The sequence below is a fragment of the Eumetopias jubatus genome, unplaced genomic scaffold, assembly GCF_037043125.1.
Source record: "Eumetopias jubatus isolate StellerSeaLion01/CBP00866 unplaced genomic scaffold, mEumJub1_p1.0 scaffold_9, whole genome shotgun sequence".
Classification (NCBI taxonomy): Eukaryota; Metazoa; Chordata; class Mammalia; order Carnivora; family Otariidae; genus Eumetopias; species Eumetopias jubatus.
The window spans coordinates 123777890-123803224 of record NW_028274815.1 but is presented as its reverse complement, the minus strand read 5'-3'; the positions used below and the strand labels follow the sequence as shown (position 1 = coordinate 123803224).

Genomic DNA, 25335 nt, shown 5'->3' with positions numbered 1-25335 from the left:
CCTCCTGTTCTTGGTCCACGGAGATGCTGGATCCTCCAGAGCCTTGATCAGTCCCCCTTCAGGATGTCATGGCGCCTGTTTCTCTGGACAGACCAGCATTCCCTCCTTGGAGCCCTGGTTCTGTACCCTGCATCTTTGTCAGCATCACTCGGAGGGGACCTCCAGCCCCCTAAGCGTATGCTTAGTAAATCCTTGTCAGAATTGAACTGATATAGCTTCCTATAAAAAGGTGGATGACTTTAAACACTATGAGCATTGACTTCACTATCTTCCAGGTTCACGATTGTCTGATTCTTCCACAAATTTGATTTTTATGCCATGAAACGTGAGTTTTCACAAACTGCTTTTATAGGGAAGGGGATAGATGTGGAGAATTTATTCTGTGCTAGTTACTCTATGTATGTTACCCCATTTCATCCTCATGGTGTTTCTGTCCAGTGGCTCTTCCCTCTGTATCACAGGTGAGGAGACCGAGATGCAGGTGAGGCCGCAGCTGGCCCGGATTTGCACGGCTGAGATCTGTGGCTGGTCTGACCGGACTCTGGGGCTGGTGCTCTCTCTGCCGTCCCCAGTGTCTCTCCCTGTGGCAGGAAACAATCAGAGAGGCATGCCTTGGCATTCCTTTTTCCTGCTTAGAATGAGGCGTTGCTGTTTACTTTCTCAGGAAGGAAGATTGAAATCAATGTAACTGGCCTTATTAACTTTTTTTAAATGGTGTGTGTGTGTGGGGGGGGGGCGGGCTGCAGATGCCAGTGCCTTTCCCGAGAGCACCAAAACCAATGTAAAAATCCAATTTGCTTGCCTTTTTTTTTTTTTTTTTAAATCTCCAGAGTTTAACATTCGAAGCTGTAAATGAAGAGCTGATGAGACGGGGGTAACGAGCCAAGCCTCAAACACAAGGATGTATTCACTCCTCTCTCTTTTGTCTGCAGGTGGCTGTTCCTTTGATGAGCACTACGGCAACTGTGGTTATAGCGTGGCCCTGGGGACCAATGGGTTTACGTGGGAGCAGATTAACACGTGGGAAAAACCAATGCTGGACCCAGCGGTGCCCACAGGTACGTGATCTCCTGTGTTTGAGGCTGTGATGAGGATGACTCACTCTTTGCATGGCTTGTGGGGACAAACTTTCTTAGGGATTAAGCTGTCTGAGAGGGCAGTAGACAGGTTCACTGGTAGTAATTCCCTGTCCCCAGGGCTGTTCAAACCAAGGCTTGGTGAATTCTTAAGGTATGTGGTAGGAATCACATTTCACCTAGATTCAGGAACCTTGAGCATTTCTTTCAGCTTTAAGAGTCTAAGATTTAGCTACAAGTTAGGGCATCCCTGGGTTTTGCTTGGGAACTTAATAGTAGTTGGATTTTATGGGAGAGAAAGTCTGAAGAATGAAGTCATTCCCTTTTCTTCCAGGACACAGACACACATATATCTAGGGAAACTGGCACAGACTGTTACTCATAAAGTTAATGTCCTGACATCCTGAATGCGCAGCTTATCCTTAACCAGTGGGGCTAAAGGGCTAATGTATTTTCTTGATGGATAGCTGCTTGTGGCAGGCATATGAGAGAGACATCTGATGTATTCTAGGGAAGATACGCCTAGAAGAGGGACACTCAGAATACATTTAGGGTGGGGTATGCCTGGGTGACTGGACTCTTGAAAAGGCTTACCTGGGGACATAAGCCAGGAAGTGTTGCAGTTCTGGGAACATGAGGATCACCTCTGTGCATGTGTGATCTCAGGTTCAGTGGTAAAGACGTCTGGTTGTTGGAGAGGGGATGTCGTGTCTGTGGTTCCTTCCTGCGCAAGGGCTCCTCTAACCCACACGTTGTCTTCTTTTTTTTCCCCAACACCTTCTGGCACCCTTCCTCACTTTGGCCACTAAATACAGGAGATTTCAGGCTTGTTCTATACTGTTTAAATACGGGAGATCTCAGGCTTGTTCTATACTGTTTCCATGTGTATTAGGTTCTCCAGAGAAACAGAATCAATAGGATATATATAGAGAGAGATATTTAAGAGGAAATTTAGTACAGGCATTGGCTCACACTGTATAGAGGCTGAGCAGTCCTATGATCTGTTGTCTGCAAGCTGGAGAACCAGGAAAACCAGTGGTGTAATTTGGTCCGAGTCTGGGGCTGATGGTGTACACTCTGATGGGAGGTCGAAATCCCAAGAACCAGGAACACTGATGTTTGAGAGACAGATGCCCTTAGCTCAAGTAGAGAGAATGAATTCACTCTACCTTTCCCTTTTTGTTCTGTTTGGGCTCACAAGGGAGTGGATGATGCCTGCCATGTTGGGGAGGGCTGTCTGCATTACTCAGTTTGCCAATTCAAATGTTAATCTATTCTAGAAATACCCTCATAGACACTCCCAGAGATAATGTTCTAGCAGCGATTTGGGCATCTCATAGCCCAGGGAAGTTGATGTACAACCTTAACCATCACACTCTGGATGGCCTCCACTCTTCCTGTGCCTTCATTTGCCATCAGCCATCTTGTGTGAACTCTAGACCTACACCCCCCACTGCCTGGCTGCCACTTGGGCTTGCTGTCCTCTGGGGAGGGGAGTCTAACAGGATACCACTAGGCTGGAGACAGGGAAGATGCTCAGGGTTGTTCAGGTAAGGGTGTGGCCTGTGTGGCCTCTGTGACTGTGAGTTTGGCTCCAAAGCAGGAGGCTACTGGATGGTTCTGTATAGTTCCAGTTAAGGGCGTAAATGGTTGTATAAGTTTTTCCTGAGTGTAGATACCAGCCCAAGTAAAATAAGTCGGTGCTATGGTACAAAATTGAGCTTTGCAGATCTGGTAGGATCTTACTTGGCATGACAGAGTCATCAACAACTACCCACGCCCCTTCATAAGGTGCCCGAGGGACAACCTGTATGCCTATTGCCCCATCATCCTTTTTAACACTGCTGACTTTATTCTCAGAAGTGTCTTGGTTTAGATGATAGAATCACTCATTCCATTAGGGACCCACAGAGTCCAGAGCACTCTGCTGGAATGTACCACATGCTCTGTTTTGCCTGGCCATCTTTGTGGTTGGCCAGATACATCCAGATCTTCTAGTACGTGCTTGTGTTTTGCATGCACACACATAGGCTCTTCCTGCTTCTCCTTAGCCCACCTGTAGGATCTTGTATGCTCTTTAAACTCAACAGATCCTAAACTGAGCTCTTGATTTCCATCTCCCATTCCCGGTGTACTTGCTTTGCCATGTTCCTTGTCAGGAAAGACCACTCTCCATAGAACCTTCTCCTCCACCTCATTCTCTTGTTCTTCCCCTTCGTATCTCAGCAGAAACACCAACTTCCTTAGGATATAGCACTTCCAAGACACTTGAGCCTGGGTCATCGCATCCTACGCTTTTTCTCAAGAATGGAGGTCACAGTGCATGTTGTTTGTTCAGTGTATGTTTTACCCCCAGATGAGATATTCTGTGTGCCTGGGGACCACGCTCACCTCGAGAGAGCAGCCTACTTTGCAGTTTCCCGGGAACCCCCTCAGCCCGGCCTTCTGGGTGTTAGGGGCAGCCCAAGGCCAAGCCTGTGTACCTGCCGGGAGTGTGGTGAACTGCAGGGTGGCGGCCCGCTGATCCAGCCTCTCCCAGCCTGGTTCCCAGGACTCTCGAGATGGGAGCTGAGCCTCTACTCGGGCCTGATAGAGGGTACCAGGCTGCAGGTGGCAGAAGGTGGCCCAGTAGGTGCTGGGGCAGGCAGGGGGGCACTCTTCCCCATTGAGGTAGACGGCATGGGCCAAGTTGCTATTGCCGGGCACCCTTGTTCATAGCTTTATCTTAGTGCTTAATACAGGGCATTGTACATAGTATGAACAAAATAACCTTCCTTTGGATGGATGCATGGATGGATGGCCAAATGGCCTTTATCAAGTGTATTTTATTTTTTATTTAAAAAATTTGTTTGCTCTCCGTTGCTTATTCTTTCTTCTTTGAGTTGAAGTGCATACATTGTTGGTGTACAATGTTATATTACTTTTGGGTGTACTCCATAGTGATGGAACGAGTCTGTATGTTATGCTGTGCTCACCAACATCTCTCTCCGTACGTTGACTGTATTTCCTGTGCTGTGCCTTTCATCCTCATGACCTGGTCATTCTTTCGTATCTCCCATTCCCCTTCACCCATTTTGTGCACACCCCACAGCCCCTTTCCTCTGGCAACCATCAGTTTATTCTCTGTACTTACGGGTCTGATTCTGCTTTTTGTCTATTCATTTGTTTTTTAGACTCCATGTGTAACTGAAATCATAGGGTATTTGTCTTTCTCTGACTTACTTCACTATCAGGTGTTTTTTAAATGAAGAATGATAAGCATCTTGAAATGCTGTTGGGCCCTCTATTGACTGACAGTGAATTTTTAATCTTTCTTACAGTCCTTCCATTTTACAGATCAGGAAACTAAGGTTCTAAGAAGCCGAGTGACATTGCTTTTCCCACCATGCCAATCTCTCTTCCCAAAGGAGTAACACTTGCTTTTAATCTTAATTTTCTCAGCCCCTCGTTATGGCAGATTATCATTTCATAAATAATGGATTGTACTAATACAATCTTCTGAGTTTTTCTAAATAGAGGCATTTGATAATGATCACTGAAATTATTCTGTCATGATGTGCCTGTGGATTTTAGCTGCTCTGCGTGCTTCTTAGGCAGAGAGGCATGAAAGTGGCTCTCTGGATTGGATTAGGCAAAATTGTTCTTATGGGCAAAAACTGAAATCTTACTTTCCCTTTTGTAAAACCAGTGTTTCCATCCTTTGGAAGTCTAGTTTAAGTCTATTTATTCAGATGTTCCACGACCTTTGACTCATCCCCTTTTGTGTGACAAACTCTGTGCTAGGCTGTGGGTAGATCATACTCTGTCATTTTGGCACTTAATCCCTCTGCTGGCTTCTCCTGGTGCATGGGTTGAAATCTGAACTCCTTGCTACAGCCTGTATGATCTAGTGTCTTCTGCGGGCCCTTTTTTATTCTCAAAATGTCCCAGACACACTGGCTCCTTTCAGTTCCTTGGAGACTGAAAGACTGTCGCATTCTTTTCTGGCTCAGGACGTTTGCACATGCTGTTTCGCTTCACTGGAATGGATTTTTCCACTGTTCACTTGGCTGATTTCTTCAGGCCTCAGCTCAGATGACTCCTCCTCAGGGAGATGGTCCCTTACCAGTCTATGTAAAGAAAGAGTCCCTCCTTGTTCTTCCCACAGTGTCCTGTTCTTGGCTTTCAAAGTTCTTGTCATGAATGTGTTTCCAGGCCAGCTTATTGCAGTCCTGTGCCATAGCTTAGTGATCCGGAGCCCTTAATCCCGCTGCGTCAGTTTCATCTTTTTTAGCATAGGAACCAGTGTGAGAGTTAAACAGAACGATGCCTGAGAGAGAGTGAAGTGTCTGCACATAGTAGGGCTTCATCAGTACTGGTTGCCTTGTGTTCTTTTCTGGTTCTTACAGTCTCTGGAACTGTAAGTCTTAAGTTCTCCTTACAGCCTTGCCCCTTCTTTCAAGTTCACCTGACCCCAGATGCTGCTTTACCCGGCTGCACCACCCAGCAGGTGGTCTGCATGGGTCCCTGAGAGACCCAGAGAGGCTTTTCAATACACAGGGTACTTGCTGCCCCGAGGGCTTGCACACCTCCTCTATCTCCGCTCTGTTAATTCAGTGCTGCACACAGTCACTCTCAGAGTCTTTTCCTCATCCCTTTCCATGGGAAGAGCCTGGCATTCCAGGCTTCTGAACTGGTTTTGCTCCGACCTCATCTTTGTTGGGGCTTTCCCAGAGCAAGAGGGGTTACTATACCCACAGAGCCTCCCTAGAAGCCTCGATCTGGTCCCTGGCACTTCCTGCAGGTGTCTCTGGTTTCTAGTTGTGCCTTCCCCAGCCTTGGCATAGTGTCAACATGTCCACCCTGGGAGACAGCCCAAGGCCCAGTATGTGTGTGTGTGGGAGAGCTCCTTGGGGGCTGGAGGGAGATTCAAGACTGTTAGGTGTCCTTTCAAAAGGGCTGAAACCGGAGGCAATGGGTCTTGGGAGGTAGCCTTCAATTTCTTCTGCTTGTAGGCTGTTTAAGTGTTGGGATGCAGTAAGGTTGACTCTCAGGCTGAAAACCCAGGTGCGTTAGAAATGCTGCCTTTATATCAACTTATATCTGACCCGAGCTTCCAGGGAGTTACGTATACATTTTTTCATGTTAGGGGCTCCCCCTTCCGTAGGGGTTTGCAGATGTCCTGGGGACTTAAACAGGCCAGGCTATTGTGGTTTCCTCTTAAGCCTACTGTCCCATTCCCGTGGTCTCTTTGGGTCTAGTAATTCTGCTGCTGCTTTCTAGGTTAGGAGCCCTTGTGTGGCGTCTAGCCAGCCCGGGGGCGTCACCCATCATCCTTTCTGGGGCTGGTGCCACAGAGCAGTATGAGACCAGCGGGACCCATCCCTCACCCTTCCCACTGTGGAAGACTCTCTTTCCTCACTTTCGAAACCCCAAGGGCACACCTTTGTTGGCCCGGCCCTTTATCGAATTCCTAATCTCTTGAGTAAGTTCAAGCTTTCAAACAAGGAGAGGAAAGAAGGAACCCTTGACTTCAAGCTCCTCCTCTGCATCTTGTACAAATTTCTAGAGCAGAGACCTGCAAAGATCCTAGTTAGTTATCTGACTGGAAGGGGCAGATGTTAGGAAACATCAGAGAAAATACACACAAGCATTCACACACAGAAAGGAATATTGTAACCAGTCAGCCTGCCACGGAAGCGGGCACAGTCTCTGGGTTGTGATGCTCCTTTCCCTTTATGCCAGTGGTCCTGGCAGGCCCTCGCACTGTAGGACTGGTGGAGGAAGAGAGACATGCAGACACACAGGGGAGGTGGCCACATAAAGACAGAGGCAGAGATTGGAGTCATATACCTACAGGCCACGGAATGCCACGGATTACTTGCAGACACCAGAAGCCTCCTCTGGAGCCTTGGGAAAGAACAGGTTCCTGTCAGCACCTTGATTTCAGACTTGTCCACCCCATATCTCTGAGAGGATCAGTTTCTGTTGTCTTAAGCTACCCAGTTTGTGGCAGTTTGTTATGGCAGCCCTAGGACACTGTTCCTGGGGCAATCACATTCCTGTATCCTGATCCCATCACCTTGTCTCCAGTAGAACTCACAGCAGAGTGCTGGAAGGATTGGAATCTTTCCTTTCTTTGAAGAAAACTGACCTTTTTCTCTGTGTTTATGCTAACCAAGAATTAGATTAGATGAAATGTATAGGAAAATGCTTCATGTGCCACCATCCTGTGAGTTCAGGGATCCTGTCTCCTCTTTCTTTTGAGAAAACCAAAGCCCCAGAATGATGAAGTGATTGGCCCAACCTCATGCAAGTTATATATTAAAGAGGAGCCAGCCTTCAAATCCAGGATAAGTAAAGTCGTATACATGGCAGGGTCATCAACTAAACATCTTTTAAAATTATTTCTATTTAAAGTCCTGATCTATGAGTGCAAAAATAATTTATGTTCATTGTAAAAAATATGCACAGTAGAGGTAGCTGTAAGGAACAAAAAAAAAGTCATGTATGCACACAAACTTATATAAATCTCTCTTTTTCTACTTAATGCTATTTTTAAGTGTTTTCCCATGTCCTTAAATATTCCTCAAAAGCATACTTTCTAAAGGCTTCATAGTTTTCCATTACAATGATCGTTTCATGATTTATTTAACCACCCTATAGTGGTGCATATTTAAGTTCTTTGCAGTTACTCACTCCTGAATCCCATTGCAGCGAATGTTCTCGTACATATATCTCTGTGCTCCTCTCCAGCAGAAGTGCTCACATTTACTTTCATACATATGTATTTCAGTACTCCCTTGTGTACCAAACACAGAGTGGTTGTATATTATTTTTGTGATCTGGAAGAGGAATATCATCCACATGTCAAACGTGGAATCCTGGATATTTGCCTACGAACTGATGTAGGGAACATTCTTGGTGAATTCTGAAGCCGTCAACCCAAGTCAAGAAATGGTGATGGTCCCCTTGAGCGCACCATGTTCTAGCCCTTCATTCACTGGTTGGAGACCTTCTGAGGATTAGCAGGAATTATGCTCAAAAGAGTAATCAACCAGAGAGCAGTCCAAGCGCTGACAAGTCAAGGTGGACATCGGCTGTAAGAACAGATTGGGCTCTCCAGTGCTTATTTGCAGGTAGCAAGCCTCTTTGTAGTCTGCTGCTCAGCTAGCTTCTGTCCTCCTTGGAGGCAGGGGCAGTGAACGTTGCCGAATGAATTGTTCTTATTAATAATTGAACTTTCTCATGATCTGACCCTGGCATCTGTCTCCAGCCTCAGCCTCTCCTTCTGCCCTCTTGGCTTCCCTTTCTCCTTCTATATAATCATGTGAGAGAGGCCTTTGTGCTTTCGTTTTGGAAGTTCAGCCTCCAATTCTGCTTCCTGATTTTGAGAATCTCCCACTGTGGGGATCTTGGTGGAATGTGGAACTTGCTGGAAGGTGAAGGTGCCAGAAATTTACTACCCCTGGCAGCCTGGGTATGGTTGGACATGTGGCCTGGATGCAGCCTGCTGCCCCTTTCTGCCCAGGACTTTCCATCTAGGGAGGACCAGCCAGAGGCTTGTGCAGTGGGGTGTCCAGTGATAGGGGTAGTGTCTGGGCCACAAGAGATGCTACTGAATGAGGTTGGCGCACTGTCTTCTTCTTGCTTCCCCAGAACTGCCTTAATTTTTGCTTATTTTTAAAGGCTATCTGTAGCTTACTCTTCATGATGAGCCTTCCAATATTCTTCTAGAACATCCCTAATTTTGGGAAAGATTGTTGTAGTTGAGTTTTCTTGTTTTCAACCAGAAACCTTGCAGGTTACACCATCATGCCTTTGGCTAGAAGGAGCTATCCTGTCTCCCTTCCTCTTACATCAAAACCCTGAACAGATTTCACCTCCTCCAGGAAGTCCTCCCTGATTCTACCCACACGGAATTGCCTCTTCTCTCTGCTCCTGTAGCTGAGTTTTTACACCTTTGATTCCTCCATGGAGCTGTGAACTACTTGAGGGCATGGGCTCCTTCTCATTGCTGACTTCCCTGTGTCCTGCATGGGGCTTGACCTAGGGAAGGTGGTCCGCATACAGACTAAATTATCATTAGGGATAAGCATTTGGAAAGTCAAAAGTGAGCTGCTGTCAGGGAAGTTTTGGGAGAACCCTGGAGAGGTTGCTGCTTTCTCTGGCATGTTCGTGGTGTCTGGAGCATCTGCGGCTTTCCCATCTGGAGTGCTGCCTCTCAGCCTGATGAGGCTGTCGTCTTGATGGGGCGTTTGGTCCCAGGGCCTGGCTTGTCGAGCCTCTTTTGCTCTAGAGTTGATCTTTGGGGCAAGTAAAAGGATCCTGGGCATTATCCCTTCCTTCACTCTGGGGCCTGTCATACTCTCACAAGTGTGCGGATCTGCTTGTGGCCTATATAAGAGGCTCCCCATTGGAAAAATCTGATGTATCAAAAAACTGCCGTACTGTTTCTTTAATGTAGTGCTTACATCACAACGATCGGGAAGTAGAGGCCTTTAACCATCCTTAATCACTCCTGATATTATTATTGATTGGCTTAAAACTGTGAGCTCTTAAGTTCCCATTTAGTCACTGTTGAGTCAATACATTTTTTTCTTCCCTCTTTAATGATAAAATATTATATATTTTTAAAGAAATGCTGAGTCTGTCCATATACGTTAACTCTCTCCATCACCATCTCTGTTCCCTCACATATCACGATTAACAGATTGATGTGTATTGAGAAAGAGAGGAGGATGGGAAGGGAAAGGAAGGGAGGGAGGGAGGGAGAGAATATACGTATGTGGTAATAGTGATGATAATAGTAGGGAAGCAATATTTATGTGGTGCTTATTATGTGGCAGGTACTATCTTAAGTACCTTAAATATATTGTTTAATCCACTAATAGTCCTCTGATGCAAATGCTCTGATCTGCATGTTACAGATTAGGGAGCTGGTATCACAGAATGCTTCTGTGACTTGCCCAAGGTCATAGTTAGCATATGGTGGAGCCAGGATTTGCCTGCAGGAACTTTGTGCCCAGAGTCTGTACTCTGGATCACCTCACTCTAGTGCCTCCTGAGAATGCACATGATGAATCAGGTCATGGTTCCCAACAGCTGCGTTATTGCCTTCCTGCCACCCACTTAGATCTGGTGTTCACCTGCCAGAGCTGCGTGGTCTTTCACTAGAGGGAGGCACTGTGTTTATTTAATATCCAAGAAATGGCAGTGGGAGAAGAAAAGATAAAAGCCAAAATGGAGCTCATATGTCCAAATAAAAGGCAAGATCTTTGTCTCCAAAACAGCTCTTGAAAAAGTTCCTTTAGGGCATTTTCATATTATGGGATGGTCTTTTGTTTACTTTGAACCACAAAATTAATTAGGGAAACTACATTAGCCTACAGTGACCCCAATCAGTACTAGTTTGGGATGTTTCCAGTGATAACAGAATTGGTGGGAAAAAAGGCAAGAAAATTGAAGACAGGCTTAGTAGTATTCTGGAGGATATGAGCACATGAGGACAAGTGATAAGGATGGCTTGGAAAAGCAATGGAAGGGTCTTTGTGATGATCCAAATATGCATAGGTTAGATAAATGAGAAAACAGGCCTGTTCTAATACCCACATGGACGCTTGCCTTGATGTCCAGTTTTCTGTGATATCAAACCTCAGTTCAAAAGTCAACAAAACATAAAGCCAACCTACTGAATGGGAGAAGTTATTTGCAAATGATCTTATCTGGTAAGATACGTAATGAACTTAGACCTCAACATCAGAAAAGCCAAATAATTCAATAAAAAGTGGGCAGAGAACAACTTGAATAGATATTTTCCAAAGATGACCTACAGATGACCAATAGACACATGAAAAAATGCTCAAACTCACTAATCATCTGGGAAATACAAATTCAAGCCACAGTGAGATACCCCTTTACATTGGTCAGAATGGCTAAAATCAAAACCACAAGAAGTAATGTGTTGGCAAGGAAGTGGAGAGAAAGGAACCTTAGGGCACTGTTGGTGGGAATGCAAATTGGTGCAGCCACTGTGGAAAACAGTATGGAGGTTCCTCAGAAAGTTAAAAATAGAATTACGTGAACAGGGAATGCCACTGCTGGGTATTTACCCAAAGAAAACAAAAACGCTAATTCGAAAAGATAGATGTACCTCCTTACTGTAGCATTATTTACAATGGCCAAGATACAGAAGCAACTCGTGTCCACCAATATGTGAATGGATAAGGAAAATGTGTACACACACACACACACTCACACTGAAATATTACTCAGCCATAAGAAAGTCTTGCCATTGCAACAACATGGATGGAACTTGAGGCTATTATGCTAAGTGAGTAAGTCACAGAAAGACAAATATATCATTTCACTCGTGTGGAATGAAAGAAAGAACAATGACAACAAAAATGAACGAAGAAAAACACAAACAAAAAACCAGATTCTTAAAAACAGGGAACAAACTGGCAGTTGCCAGAGGGGAGGTATGGGGGGAGTGGATGAAATAAAGGGCATTTGAAGTATGCTTATCATGATGTGAGCACTAAGAAATGTATAGAATTGTTGGATCACTGTATTGTACACCTGAAACTACTACAACGTGGCATGTTAATTATACTAAAATAAAAAAAAAATTTCCAAAGCATTATATTCCTATATCTATAAACAAAATATCTCAACTGTATTTTCTAGACTATAAAAAAAAGTAATGCTTCCAAATGCTATAATTAGAGGTAAAGGTGATGCAGACAGGTGTCGTTCAACTTAAGAAGTGGTTGCTCTGAGGACAGACCCAGATGCCCTTGGGGCAGATGACAAGTTCGAGGGAACGTTTCTGTAATATGTGGGAATGGACAATAAACCACTGTTTTGTGGCTTAACACTTGTGCACTGCTTACTGGGCAGTGTTCTAGGGACTTTTACATGATTTTAACCTGTTTAATACTTGTACAAACTGGGTACTATTAATTACCCTTATTTTACACATGAGGAAACTGAGGCCCAGAATGTGAAGTAACTCACCCAAAAGTTAGTTGTAAATGGAGGAGCTGAGATTTGAACCCAGGCACTCTTGTCTCCAGGGTCTGTGCTCCGAAACACTATCTGTTTATAACACAATATGTTATCTTATGACACATGATTTTAAATATGTGTCATTAAATCCTATCTTAGGCATCATAAGTAGACATTTGACCAATTCATCTACGTGTTGAATATTTCATGTATTAAGGTAGCCTAAAAACTCTTTGTGGGGTCTTCTCGCTGGGAAATAAGGGAAATGTCCTACTTCTGGCACTGAGGATTGACCATCCTATCACTTTGTTGAATTGCCTAAGCCATCAGTGTCCACCTCAGTGCAGATAGAGTAAGCCTGTGAATTGTTCTGAATAATTTGTCAAAAGGGAACTTGAGTGGAGGCGGTCATGCATCAGAGACCTTGATCTGGACAGCAGAGATGACTTTTATCATGACTCTCAGTCTTCTGCTGCTTCTACTTCAGCCCCTCCTGGGACCGACAGGCTGAGACGAAGATGCTGCCAAAAATCCTCACAATCTTAGTGTTGCCAGCTCAGTGGAGAGGGTGAGGTTTCTATGGACTGTTCATCTGGTTTGACTGCTATTCCGGGGGCTTGGGCTCCTCCAAGTGAACACCTTTTTGAATCTATGGATTGTCTTGTCCTTAGTGAGGAAAAAGATTGTCTTTATGCTTTGAGCACTGTAGTAATTTGAATTATAATTACATATTATGAGAGATTTGACAAGAAAAGTATAGTTTAGCAAAACTATATTAAATTTAGTGAAGATAAGATGGCTCTTGTGTGACTTCATAAAATAGGGTCCAGTAATCTGGAAAATCCCAAGACCACACTGTAGTCCCATTTGGGAATGTCGTAGACCAGTAGTGTCCAATATGGTGGCCACTAGACGCATGTGGCTATTGAACACTTTAAATGTGGCTACTTCTATACATGTAAAATACACACCAGATTTTGAAGACTTTGTATGAAAAAAAGAATGTAAAGCATCCATTCATACTTTACATATAGGTTGTCTGTTAAAATGATTATATTGTAAATATATTGGGTTAGGTAAAGTCATTAAGATTTAACCACTAACTTTTTTTTTTTTTTTTTTTTTACCTTTTAAAATGCGGCTACTAGAAAATTTGACAATAACCTGTGTGGCTCACATTATATTTCTATTGTCTAGGACCATCCTAGATTATCAGATCTGTATTGTGTTTGTTGTACCAACAGGAATGTCTCTTTCATAGAAATAACTAGCATTTATTGAGCACTTACTATGTGCCAGGCACTTTAAATGTCTTTTCTCCTTTAATGGTTAATAACAGCCCTTTATAGTATAGGTGCCATTGTGCTCCCTACTCTGCACATGGGGAAATTGAGGCACAAAGAGATTAAGTAAGTTGCTCGTAGTCACAGGGGCACTAAGTGGCAGAGATAGGATTTGAGCCAAAGCAGCCCAGTTCAGTGACTAACAGGGCTGCTCCCAGACTTGCCACCTTTTGACACACTGACGTGGGACTGTGCTCACTTGACCCTTTGAACCTCAGTTTCCCTAGTGAGGAGTATGTTGGAACATCCCTCAGGCCCCTCTAGTGCTGCTCTTCCGTGGTTTCTTTGTGCTTCTGTGGGAGCCGTGGGAATGTGGTGGGGCTGGGGGAGGCGTTGTCTCTTGCACCAGGCTGTTCAGTTAGCCTGGCTCCTCCTTACCTGGTGGGTAGGGAGACAGTCCTCAGTGCCTGTCCTAGCTCTACCACTGACCTGGGACTCAGGGCAGGTCAGCTACTTTCCTCTGTGCTTCCCTGCATCCTTTTCTGTGAAATAAGTCTACAAGTAAGGAATCCTGGATTTTAGTCCTCATTCTGCCGTTAACATGCTCTATGACCTTGGGCCAAGCATCATCCCTTCCTGGGTCTTATTTACCTTATACATAAAATCAGGAGTTAATTTCTTCTGACTCTAGTGGTCCTTGATTTGTAATTTATGATTCAAGAAGAAAAGGATACATTTTTTAAAGATTTTATTTATTTATTGAGATAGAGTGAGAGAGAGAGAGAGCACGAACAGGTGGAACAGCAAGCAGAGGGAGAAGCAGACTCTGTGCTGAGCAGGGAGAAGCAGACTCTGTGCTGAGCAGGGAGGCTTATGCAGGGCTCTATCCCAGGACTCTGGGATCATGACCTGACCTGAAAGCAGACACTTAATTGACTGAGCCATTCAGGCGCCCCAAAAAGGATACATTTTTAAAGGGAGGAATTAAGTGACACGTTTATAAAATGCAACGTCTGTGAAAAATGCTTCGGTCTTATCCCCCCATCTGTCTGTCAGTCAGTCAGTCATGGCATCTGCAAGAAATCACCTTGACAGGGGAATTTGTCTTCATGAGTGTGTGCAGATGGGCACAGGAAGATAAACTCCCTCCATTCTCAGAGCTCCAATGATCTACCCCAACCCTTAAGATCATGTGTACATCTTCAGTTTTTATTTTCCTGCAGTTGCTAATCAATGAGACATTTGGTCACGTAGAGAAATTTCCCCCATTCTCTAAAAAAGACTCCCCCCCTCTCCTGCTCCCTCCTCGCACCACCCCAGGTCCATACAGTCTTGCCGCTATGCTCTGTGCTGACACAATGCCCCTTTAGTTTTGGGAAGCAACTGTTACTGTAGCAAACTGGTTTTTAAACTTTGCAAGAATCTGCCAGTGTCTTTTAAAAATGCTTCCTTTCCCAAGTGTTGTGTTCATCATCAAGAAAGCCAGGTTATACTTTTTCAGAATTCTCAAAGCATTGCTTGTCATTAGTGAAGCAACTATAAAAGCTATGGTTAAGCAAAAGTCTGTGTTCTTTGTTAAGAGTCCTGAGAGTTCCTAAGGTTAAAAGAAGACTTAGAGCTTCCAGAAACCTTCTCAACTATAGCTGCTAAAACATACCAGCATGAGGAATCTATCAGTTGGGGTTTAAATAAGTAAGAATACAGAAACCTCCCTAGGTATTTGAATCAGGAAGATATTTAATGTAGGGTGTAAGAGGCTTCAGCCTTTGGAAACCCTCCCATGTATGGTTAAATGACTTTCAACAATGGTGCCAACGACCACACAGTGGGTAAAGGATGGTCTCTTCAACAGATTGTGTTGGGAAAACCAGATAGAAGGATGCAGTTGGATTCTTACACCATACCACCCACAAAAATAAACTCAAAGCGGATTAAATACCTAAACCTAAGACTGAAACTATAAAAGTCCTAGGAGAAAACAAGAGAAGAGCTTCATGACCTTGGATTTGGCAGTGATTTTTTTAAGATAAGACAACACAAGCAGAGACAAAACAAGAATAGACAAGTGGGACTACATCAAACTTCAAAACTGTGAATCAAAGGAAAGAGAGTGAAAAGGCAACCTATGGAATGGGAGAAAATATTTACCAATCATGTATCTGTGAAAGGGTTAATATCCAGACTATATAAAGAACTCTTAAAACTCAACAACCAAAGCCCCCAAAAACTGGGTTTAAAAATGGGCAAAGGACTTGAGTAGACATTTCTGCAAAGAACTTATAAAATGGCCAACAAGCATATGAAAAGATGCTCAACGTCACTAATCGTTAGGGAAATGCACATCAAACCAACTGAGCTATCACCTCACTGCACTAGGATGACAGTAATAATAACAGGAATAATAAACAGAAAATAATAGACACTGGGGAAGATTCCAAGAAGTTAGAACTCTTGTGCATTGTTGGTGGGGATAGAAAATGATAGAACCACTATGGAAAACAGTATAAAGTTTCCTCAAAGAATTAAAAATAAAATTACCATATCATATGGTAATTCTACCCAAAGCAGGTTCTCCAAAAGATACACGCACGTCTGTGTTCATTGTGCAACATTCACAATAGTGAAGAAGTGGAAGCAACTAAATGTCCCATCAACAGATTAATGGAATAAAGACAATTTGATCTATACACACAATGGAATATTACTCAGCTTAAAAAAAAGAAAATCCTGTTAACATGCTACAATGTGGATGAACTTTGCTTTATAATCCTGGTTTTAAGACCTTGAAACTGAATGGAAAGAAATCAGAGAGGGAGATAAACCATGAGCGACTCTTAACTCTAGGGAACAAACTGGGGGTTGCTGGAGGGAGGTGGGTTGGGTGGCTGGCATAACTGGGTGACAGGCATTAAGGAGGGCACATGATGTGGTGAGTGCTGGGTGTTGTATGCAACTGATGAATTACTGAACTCTACCTCCAAAACTAATGTACCATATTTTGGCTAATGTAAATAAATTTAAAAAATTAAAAAGAAAAAAGGACTTTGTACTAAATTTTTAGATTTTACAAAATGGAAAATAAATAGGTTATTTGCTTGGATGGAAAGACTACTTTCCTGCATTTGAAAGGAAACTTCCAGAACCTCTGACCTTGGTTCTCTGTATAGTTGACTTTTCGAAAGGCTGCTGGAAGCATATACATATACGGAGTTCATGGACACTATAGCCTAGAAGGACATGCGTGGAGGACCTTGAACACAGCTATTTAGTTTCTCTCTGGCTCAGGGTTTTCTTTAACCTATTGAATAAAGGTAATGCGATTGGTGGGTGTGGAGATTAAATGAGATAACATGAAAACACAGAACAAAATGCTTGGTGCATGGGCACATGGTAGGTCCTCTCCATCATCCGCATGCACCTCCTTCTTGTCCTCTCTCAGCTGGGACTCACTGTGGGGGGAGCGCAGTGTTAACCTGTCTCTACTGAGGCCCTATCAGGCCTGAACTGTGTGTGTGTGTGTGTGTGTGTGTGTGTGTGTGTGTGTGTGTGTGTGTGTGTGTGTGTGTGTGTGTGGCGGGTGGAGACAGACTAGACGGTATGGCTGTGACACTGGTCCCTCCCAGCTGGTCACCTTTGAAGACCTTAGGCCATTTATACTAAGAGCAGCTGTTGGAGGTCTTTTCTCCAGGGCTCTTGTGGAAGCTCAGCAGCAGCTTCTTGAGTGGTTGGACCTGGCCCTTTTAGCTCTGGCCTGGGGTGGGGCTGCCTATACAATGTCAGGAGCACCAGACCCTGCTTGGGAAGGGGTCTTAACTGTAGGGAAGGGACAGGAACGGAGAGGAGGGGAGGCATCTCCTGGAAACTGGAGCACCTTGGCCAGGTGGCTAGAGGGACTTTCTGAACCCACTCAGCCCCCGACCCTTCGGACCCTGTGGTGACTCCCTAGCCCGTCTTCCCTGCTGTGGAGAGAGCTAGAGAGGTGGGGCTCGACCCCAGCAGATGCCACACCATATGGAAGCAGTCACCTGTGACTCAGACCTGAGCTTTTACATCGCTTACCCTGCCCCCCCTCAGATCCTTTAGGCAAACCCAGCTCTTGCCTTTTCTTTCTCTGGCTTGTAGAAGAGGAGCTGAGGGTCTTGACACCTGTGATATGTCTACTACTTTCATCGTATTTAGGAAATGAGTTTAACCAATCTGGAAGCTCTTAGGTCTAGGTTCTGTTGATTGCTTATTAAATTATTCATTATTTCATGAGCATTTGTGACCTAAAGTCAATGTCCCTGTGGGTTTTGCTTCTCTTTTCAAGGGGCAGTAAATATTGCAGAGGGTGATTCCCAAACACGAGGCTAGACCATGCTTCCCCACTCTCACACGGAGATAATCACTTACAGAGCTAGCTATCCTTGGATGTGGACGGGTCCTTCAGCAGGGGTGTGAATCCTGAAAGTCAGCATTCTGCAATGTAGACTCAGGGAATTAGATCTCCTCAGGAGTCCCAGCTACTGCAAGCACTTCAGATTTACACGATTTTAAGATTGTGCCTACTTCTTTGCCATAGGACCTCAGGCTTTGCCAGAGCTTAGGCCCTGCCACGTGGCCCCGGGGTTTCTAGCCCACCTGTGCATGTTTGAGCCCTGTCTCTGCTCTTGGCAGCCCGTCACCGTGGATGACTGAGGACCTCTCGGAATCTCAGTCTTGTCGTGTGTGAAATGGGCTACATGTCTGCCTTGACTGCAAAAAGCAGTCAAGATAGTGGAGGTAAACATACTTGGAGAACTCAGTGTAGTCCTGTGGGTTAGTTGTTGCCACGGTTATTGTGACCTTGAATAGCTGGGACCAGGCTTCCTGTCACAAACAAATGTAGTGTTCTCAGCTAAAAAGACCACTCCCTACTTACTCACCCAGCCCATCTGAGGGCGGATGAGAACTGTTGTGGCTGTAAACCCAGCCAATATGGGTTGTAATACAGTAAATTATCACTTGTTTTGCAGTCTTGACGAGAAAAATAAATGCAATTACACTCATGAATGTTGAAAAATGAAGCAAAGCAATGTGGATCGGCACATTTGAGGGGCTTTTCCGAATGAAAAGCTGTGTACAATGAATGCTAATGGGCTCCCTCCCTCCCACTCCCTAGCATATGGTGTAAAGTGATCTTTCTGAATTAAGAAAGTAGCTGTGCCAAGTGCCCCAGGCACAGGAGAGGGCGCTGAATGGCCCCCACCATAGGAGACCCAGCAAGCAGACCCTAATTTCCTCTCTTGGCTGAGGACACAGAATAGACCCAGTTTCTTAAAGCAGGTACTTGCTTGATCTCGATGATGCCTCTCTGCTTATGGAATCTGGCATGTCCTCTGTAGTTCTTCTGTCACTGTGCCCAGCAAGCATTCTCTGAGCACCTACTGTGTGCCGGGCATGATGCTGGTAGTAGTAGAAATGTAGCTCATATACCGTGCCCCTCCTTAGTCAACCTGCCCTGTCACCAAGGACTGATGGGTATGATGTAGCCCTGTACTGGCCAGCATGGTGGCCACCAGCCGCATGGGACTATTAAGCCCTTGGAAGGTGGCCAGTCCCATTTGAGATGTGCTTTAAATGTAAGATGCACACTCCGTCTCAAAAACTTAGTACAAGAAATATGTAAAATATCTTGTTAATTTTTTATATTATTCAAATGTTGAGAAGATAGTATTTTAGATATATTAGGTAAAGTAAAATACGTTAAAATAAATTTCACCAATTTTACCATTTTAAATACGGATACCAGAAAAAGGAAAACTACAGAAATTTGGCTTGCACTGTATTTCTGTTGGACGGCACTGATCTAGCCCCTACCTACCTGTTTCTTCATGTTTTCTACCACACCCTCTGCCCCCTTGCTGGTAGTAGTCCTGCCGGTTCTTCAAACACACCAAGTTCTTTCATGCCTCAGGGCTTTTGCACTTGACATCATCCTTTCCCAGAAGGCTCTTCTTCGGCTCTTTCTCCAATGTCACCTTCTGTGACAAATAGTCTCTGACCATCCTTACTAAATATATCTCCTTTGTTACTTAGCAAAAACACTTGTTCTTTCCTAATCACTATTGTAATATTTAGGTATTTTATTTGTTTGCGTATCTGTTTCTTATAAAAACGTTAGGGCAGAGAACTCATCTTTTTTGTTTCTTCTGTACTAATCTCAGTGTCTAACACAGCAATTAGCAGGAAGTTGGCACTCAGTTTTTCTTCTTAATGAATGTGTAAATGCCACAAAGGACAAAATATTTTGATCATACTGAGATGTTGAAAGACATTTGGAAACATTTAATGGCGGGTCCTAATTTATCAGTTAAAGAAAGTCTGGGTGAGAAGCATATGGTATATGAAGAGTTTAAATGGAGAGAGTTTGTTGAAATAGAGGTGAGATCAAGATTAAGGGAATTTATAAGGGATGGGGAAATACCCAAGTGCTGGGGAGCTGTTACTACACCCAGGACTGAAGGGCAGTGGTAGGGAATGGTATCCTAAGATCGCCCAACAGGCTACAGAGGAACACAGCTTGTTATTTCCACCCTATGGCATTCTGTTAGTACTTGCCACTGGTCAAACTCAGCTGGAGGAGGCAGAGAGTAAGGGAGGCTGGAAGACGCAGACCACAGAAGTCAAACGTTGAAAGAGCAGGGTGGGGATGGGTCTGGATTGGGGGTGGGGTTCACAGAGAATAACTGTCATCTTGAAAAGTTGTGGAAAGCTCTTTTCTCAATGAGCTTGAGCATGTCTTCCAAACCAACAACTGATGTCCTAAAAATACCAGGATGCTAATGATCATTATAATTATTTAACATTCATTCAGGGATTTCTAGTAACAGAATTGAAAGTATAATTATGGGAAAGGAAGAAATAAAGTCATTATTTGCACAGGATATTAAAATCTAAATGCCAAGAGAAATAAGTGAAAAACTATTAGAACCTTTTAAGAGTCCAACAAGGTGACTAGTTAGGGAATAAATATACAAAATCAACAATTTTCTAAATCCTAGCAATAATCAGTTAGAAAATATAATTTTAAAAGGTTTTGTTCTGTAAAAGGAACAAAAATTATAAAAGGCTGAGGAATTAACTCAAGAGGCACTATGAGGGACCTTTCGAAAGAAGCTGTAAAGCAAAACTGAGAACGTAAGTAAATGCATGTATCTTATTCCTGGATGGGAAGATGTGATATTTTTAAAGCCTGTCAATGTAATTTAAAAGATACAATGTGAATTACGATAGAAATTTATAAGCCGTGTTGAAAGCTGGGGGCAACATGTTGCCTGATTTCAAGCTATATTACAAAGCATTGATCACCCAGACAGCATGGTACTGGCACAAAAAGAGACATATAGACCAATGGAACAGAATAGAGAGCCCAGATATGGACCCTCAACTCTATGGCCAAATAATCTTCGACAAAGCAGGAAAAAATATGCAATGGAAAAAAGTCTCTTCAATAAATGGTGCTGGGAAAATTGGACAGCTATGTACAGAAGAATGAGACTCGACCATTCTCACACCATAAACAAAGATAAACTCAAAATGGATGACAGACCTCAATGTGAGACAGGAATCCATCAAAATCCTAGAGGAGAACATAGGCAGTAAACTCTTTGACATCGGCCACAGCAACTTCTTTCAAGATACATCTCCAAAGGCTAGTGAAACAAAAGCAAAAATGAACTTTTGGGACTTCATCAAGATAAAAAGCTTCTGCACAGCAAAGGAAACAGTCAACAAAACAAAGAGGCAACCCACAGAATGGGAGAAGATATTTGCAAATGACACTACAGATAAAGGGCTGGTATCCAAGATCTATAAAGAACTTCTCAAACTCAATACCCAAAACACAAATAATCAAGTCAAAAAATGGGCAGAAGACATGAACAGACACTTCTCCAAAGAAGACATACAAGTGGCTAACGGATACATGAAGAAATGTTCATCATCATTAGCCATCAGGGAAATTCAAGTCAAAACCACATTGAGATACCACCTTACACCAATTAGAATGGCAGAAATTGACAAGGCAAGAAACAAATGTTGGAGAGGTTGTGGAGAAAGGGGAACCCTCTTACACTGTTGGTGGAAATGCAAGTTGGTACAGCCACTTTGGAAAACAGTGTGGAGCTTCCTCAAAAAATTAAAAATAGAGCTACCCTATGACCCAGCAATTGCACTCCTGGATATTTACCCCAAAGACACAGATGCAGTAATAAGAAGGACCATATGCACCCCAATGTTCACAGCAGCAATGTCCGCAATAACCAAAATGTGGAAAGAGCCGAGATGCCCTTCAGCAGACGAATGGATAAAGAAGATGTGGTCCATATATACAATGGGATGTTATTCAGCCATCAGAAAGGATGAATACCCAACTTTTGCATCAACATGGATGGGACTGGAGAAGATGATGCTAAGTGAAATAAGTCAAGCAGAGAACGTCAATTATCATATGGTTTCACTTATTTGTGGAACATAAGGAAGAGCATGGAGGACAGTAGGAGAAGGAAGGGAAAAATGAAGGGGGGGAAATCGGAGGGAGAGACGAACCATGAGAGACTATGGACTCTGAGAAACAAACAGGGTTTTAAAGGGGAGGGTGGTGGGGGGATGGGTTAGCCCGGTGATGGGTATTAAGGAGGGCACGTACAGCATGGAGCACTGGGTGTTATACGAAAACAATGAATCGTGGATCACCACATCAAAAACAAATGATGTATTGTAGGGTGACTAACATAACATAATAAAATTAAAAAGTCCAACATAAAAAACATAAAGTTTAACTGGAAAAATGTCACAAGTCACAAAGCAGGTATCGAAAGAGAATGATGGGGGAAGATTTCTAAGTTCTAGAAATATATCCTGGAATTAAAACAGTCCAAGTAACATATACCAATACAAGAAGAGACAGATAAATTCTGGGTCTGTGACCTATGACATGACGCTTGACCTCCAGAGTGTCCACTATTCCATCCATAGTATGAGAAAATACACTTCCTTGATAGGGTGGCTATGAGGGTCATTTGGGAAGACTGGCTTGGAAAAGCCTTGGAGCTATGGAATCCTGAGAAGATGGTGTGAATTCTTGATTAATTTGGGGCTGGGCACATTTTGCTGTCTTTCTATCCACCCCCCCTTGGACACTGTCTGTTGGGACACTATCTTCTGCTATTTCAGCTCAAGGAGGAGTAAAGGAGAGAGCTTTGATTTTTGCTGAGGATGGATGCTCAGCATACATTTATTTAGTCTGTATCAACCATATGTAGGACAGGACTTGTGCCAGGTTTTGGGGGTAACAGACACCTTCCCTTGACCAAACTTCAACTAGGTTCCTCTTCTGCATTGGGCCTCAACTTCCCCCCATATCTTAAAACTCCCATCCCCTATCCTGTCTTTGGCCTACTTAACCTGGTGGTAGCAAGACTCCCCCAGCCCTTGCGATCTGATCCCTCTGACTTGCCTTCCGCAAGATCCCTATTAAGTCAATTTAGCAAGAATCCCCTCTATCTTTTATGTCTTTTCTTAGAATTTTCTATCCACTGACCCCGTCACTCTGTTCCTTAGCTACAAATCCCCAATTGTCTTTGCCATGTTCAGAGTTGAGCCTTTTCTCTCTCCCCATTGCCATATCTCTATTACAATAGTCTCGGTTAAATTTTTCCTTACCATTGTAGCAAGCGTCACAGTAATTCTTTAACAGTGGTTACCATGGTGAGTAAATCCCAGCCTGCCCAAGGGGAGTTTTGGGTTTAATGGATAGATAGATAGGCAGACCCATGATCAGCTGCATGGAAGAGAATCTCACTCATTCACTAATTCAACCAACGTGTTGAGAACCTATAATATATCAGATGCTGGGGGCACAGCTGTGAACAAGCTACTCTAGCTCCCACGTTCATGGGACCCACAATCTGATGAGACAGATAGATGATAAAAACAGACATAAACAGAAGAAGCACAGAAGAGTTGGTTAGTCAGAGTCCTTGTCCCTAGGGTTTTGGGGGAAGGGGGGGTACAGGTGAACAGGAATAGCCTCCTGCAGAAGATGACATCTGAGCTGGGTCTATGTTGAGTTTAACCATTGCTGGTGTCCACATGTTTAGAGTCTTTTAAGCACATTTGTGAATAAGTATGATGTTGGGTGTCTCAGGAGGTAGCCTATGATGTGCAGACTGGGAAGGAGGACAACTGAGGTTTCCAGAGGCAGCCCATCTGAGACATGGATGGAGATTTTCCTAATAGGATTTCACAAAGACCACTTAGCAGTCGCTGAGCTTGAGAGAAAATAGTTATGAGCTGAGGGTGGAGAAATAGCCAAGAACCTAGTAACTGTGAAAGCTTGTAGAGAAAAGCTGACAGCCAACAGACAGAACAAGATGATGCTTGCAAAAGAGAAGAATAGACAAGGGGAAAAAGATATACTGAGAGATACTAATGGAAAGGGAAGTGCATTATTATAACTTGGGAACATGCATTGAGATAATTCCAGCTCTAAGAAGGAGAAGAACCAGGATTTATTTATTATAGCACTTTACACTGTTGAGGAACTCCTGGAAGGAGATGTGGGCAATGGAAGGTCAGAACTGGCTGGGAAGAAAGCACGTGTGAATATATAACACTGCAAGCAGAGGTGGGGTAGCTAGTCTAACTCCTCCCTTTATAGATGGGGAAACAGACACAGATTGATGACATGACTTCGAGTGGCACAACATAGCGCTAGAGCTGAGAAATTGGAACCTTTAACATTGCTGGTGGGAATGCAGAGTGTTGCAGCTGCTGTGGAAAACAGTGCGGCAGTGCCTTCAAAAGTTGAGCATCGAGTTAGTGTGTGACCCAGCAATTCCTCTCCCAGGAATCTACCCCAAAGAACAGAAAGCCCATTCGGATTTGACCCACAGTAGGTTTTCTGGCTCCTAGCTCGTATATTGCATGCAGCCCAGCTACTGCTTCTAACTTACGTTCTTTCTCCCTCTCTTCTCCCCTCCTCCTCCCTTCCCACTCTCTCTTCTTTCGCATTTAGAGATCCTGGAGAGAGTCGGGATCTAAGTTGTAGCTCTGCCACTTATTAAATACATGACCTTGGTTTTCACTGTCTTGTCCCTAATTGGGACTAGATGTGTCCTTCCAGCCCTGATAGTGTGTCTGTTCTTCACACAGTGCCCCAGCATATGTTCAGGAACTGCGGGTCTGGGATCCATGACGGAACAATCCCCTACTAAACATGCAGACCTGGAGGCTGTCCAGAAGTTGTGCATTTCCAGTCTGGAAACCAACTGCATGTCCTCCTTCCTCTTCGCTGCTTGTCTCAGACAGTTCTTAGCCTCTTCAGTTTCTCCAGGATTACAAAGCACTTGTTTAGTTCTCCTGGAGTACCTCTTCTTCAAGAGAGAGGTTTTTTTTTTTTTTTTTTCTTTTATAACTATTTTTGCATATCAAACCTACATTGGGGTGACACAATATTCATTTAAGTCTTAGACTGTTTTAGTTTTTTTTTTTCCTATTTGACTGTATATATAAATGGGACTAGTTACATGATAGTGTTATTTGATCTAAATTGGGAATGCCAAATTTTCTTTTGCTACTCTTCCTGTCTATTGGGGCACAGTTTGACCCTTTCCCTTATGGGGGAGGAAATCAATGGGGACCTGGGGGCCTTATCTCTGGTGTGTGTCTCTGTCTGAAGTCTTACACTGGGTCTAGCTCTGCTGAGGTGGTAATGGATCCTGTTTTTGGAAGTAGGGGGTGGGGCTCCTAAAGCTTCTATTGCTTGTGAATCAGGAATGGTCTTTCTGTTTCATAGGCTTTTGTTTTTCGTTTCTTCTGGGCTTATTCTTTGTCTCTCTTTGCCCATTTGAGCCCTGATACGATGTAACTCATAGGCCTCTGGGGTGGGATTTAGGGAAAGATGTAAATCCATAGTGGGGAAAACAAACTTTACTTGGGATGGTTTACATTTATCCCATGGTTTG

General features: G+C 43.7%; 1 protein-coding gene across 1 annotated transcript in view; it reads left to right on the top strand.

Moving 5' to 3' along the window:
- Nucleotides 1–475: 475 nt before the first annotated feature.
- Nucleotides 476–25335, top strand: part of PTPRT (protein tyrosine phosphatase receptor type T) — an 856863-nt gene continuing 832003 nt past the window's right edge. Inside the window, exons 1-2 of the mRNA XM_088026646.1 lie at nucleotides 476–605; nucleotides 933–1058. Of these exons, the coding sequence (XP_087882772.1) occupies nucleotides 476–605; nucleotides 933–1058 (256 nt within the window). The remainder of the gene's footprint in view (nucleotides 606–932; nucleotides 1059–25335) is intronic.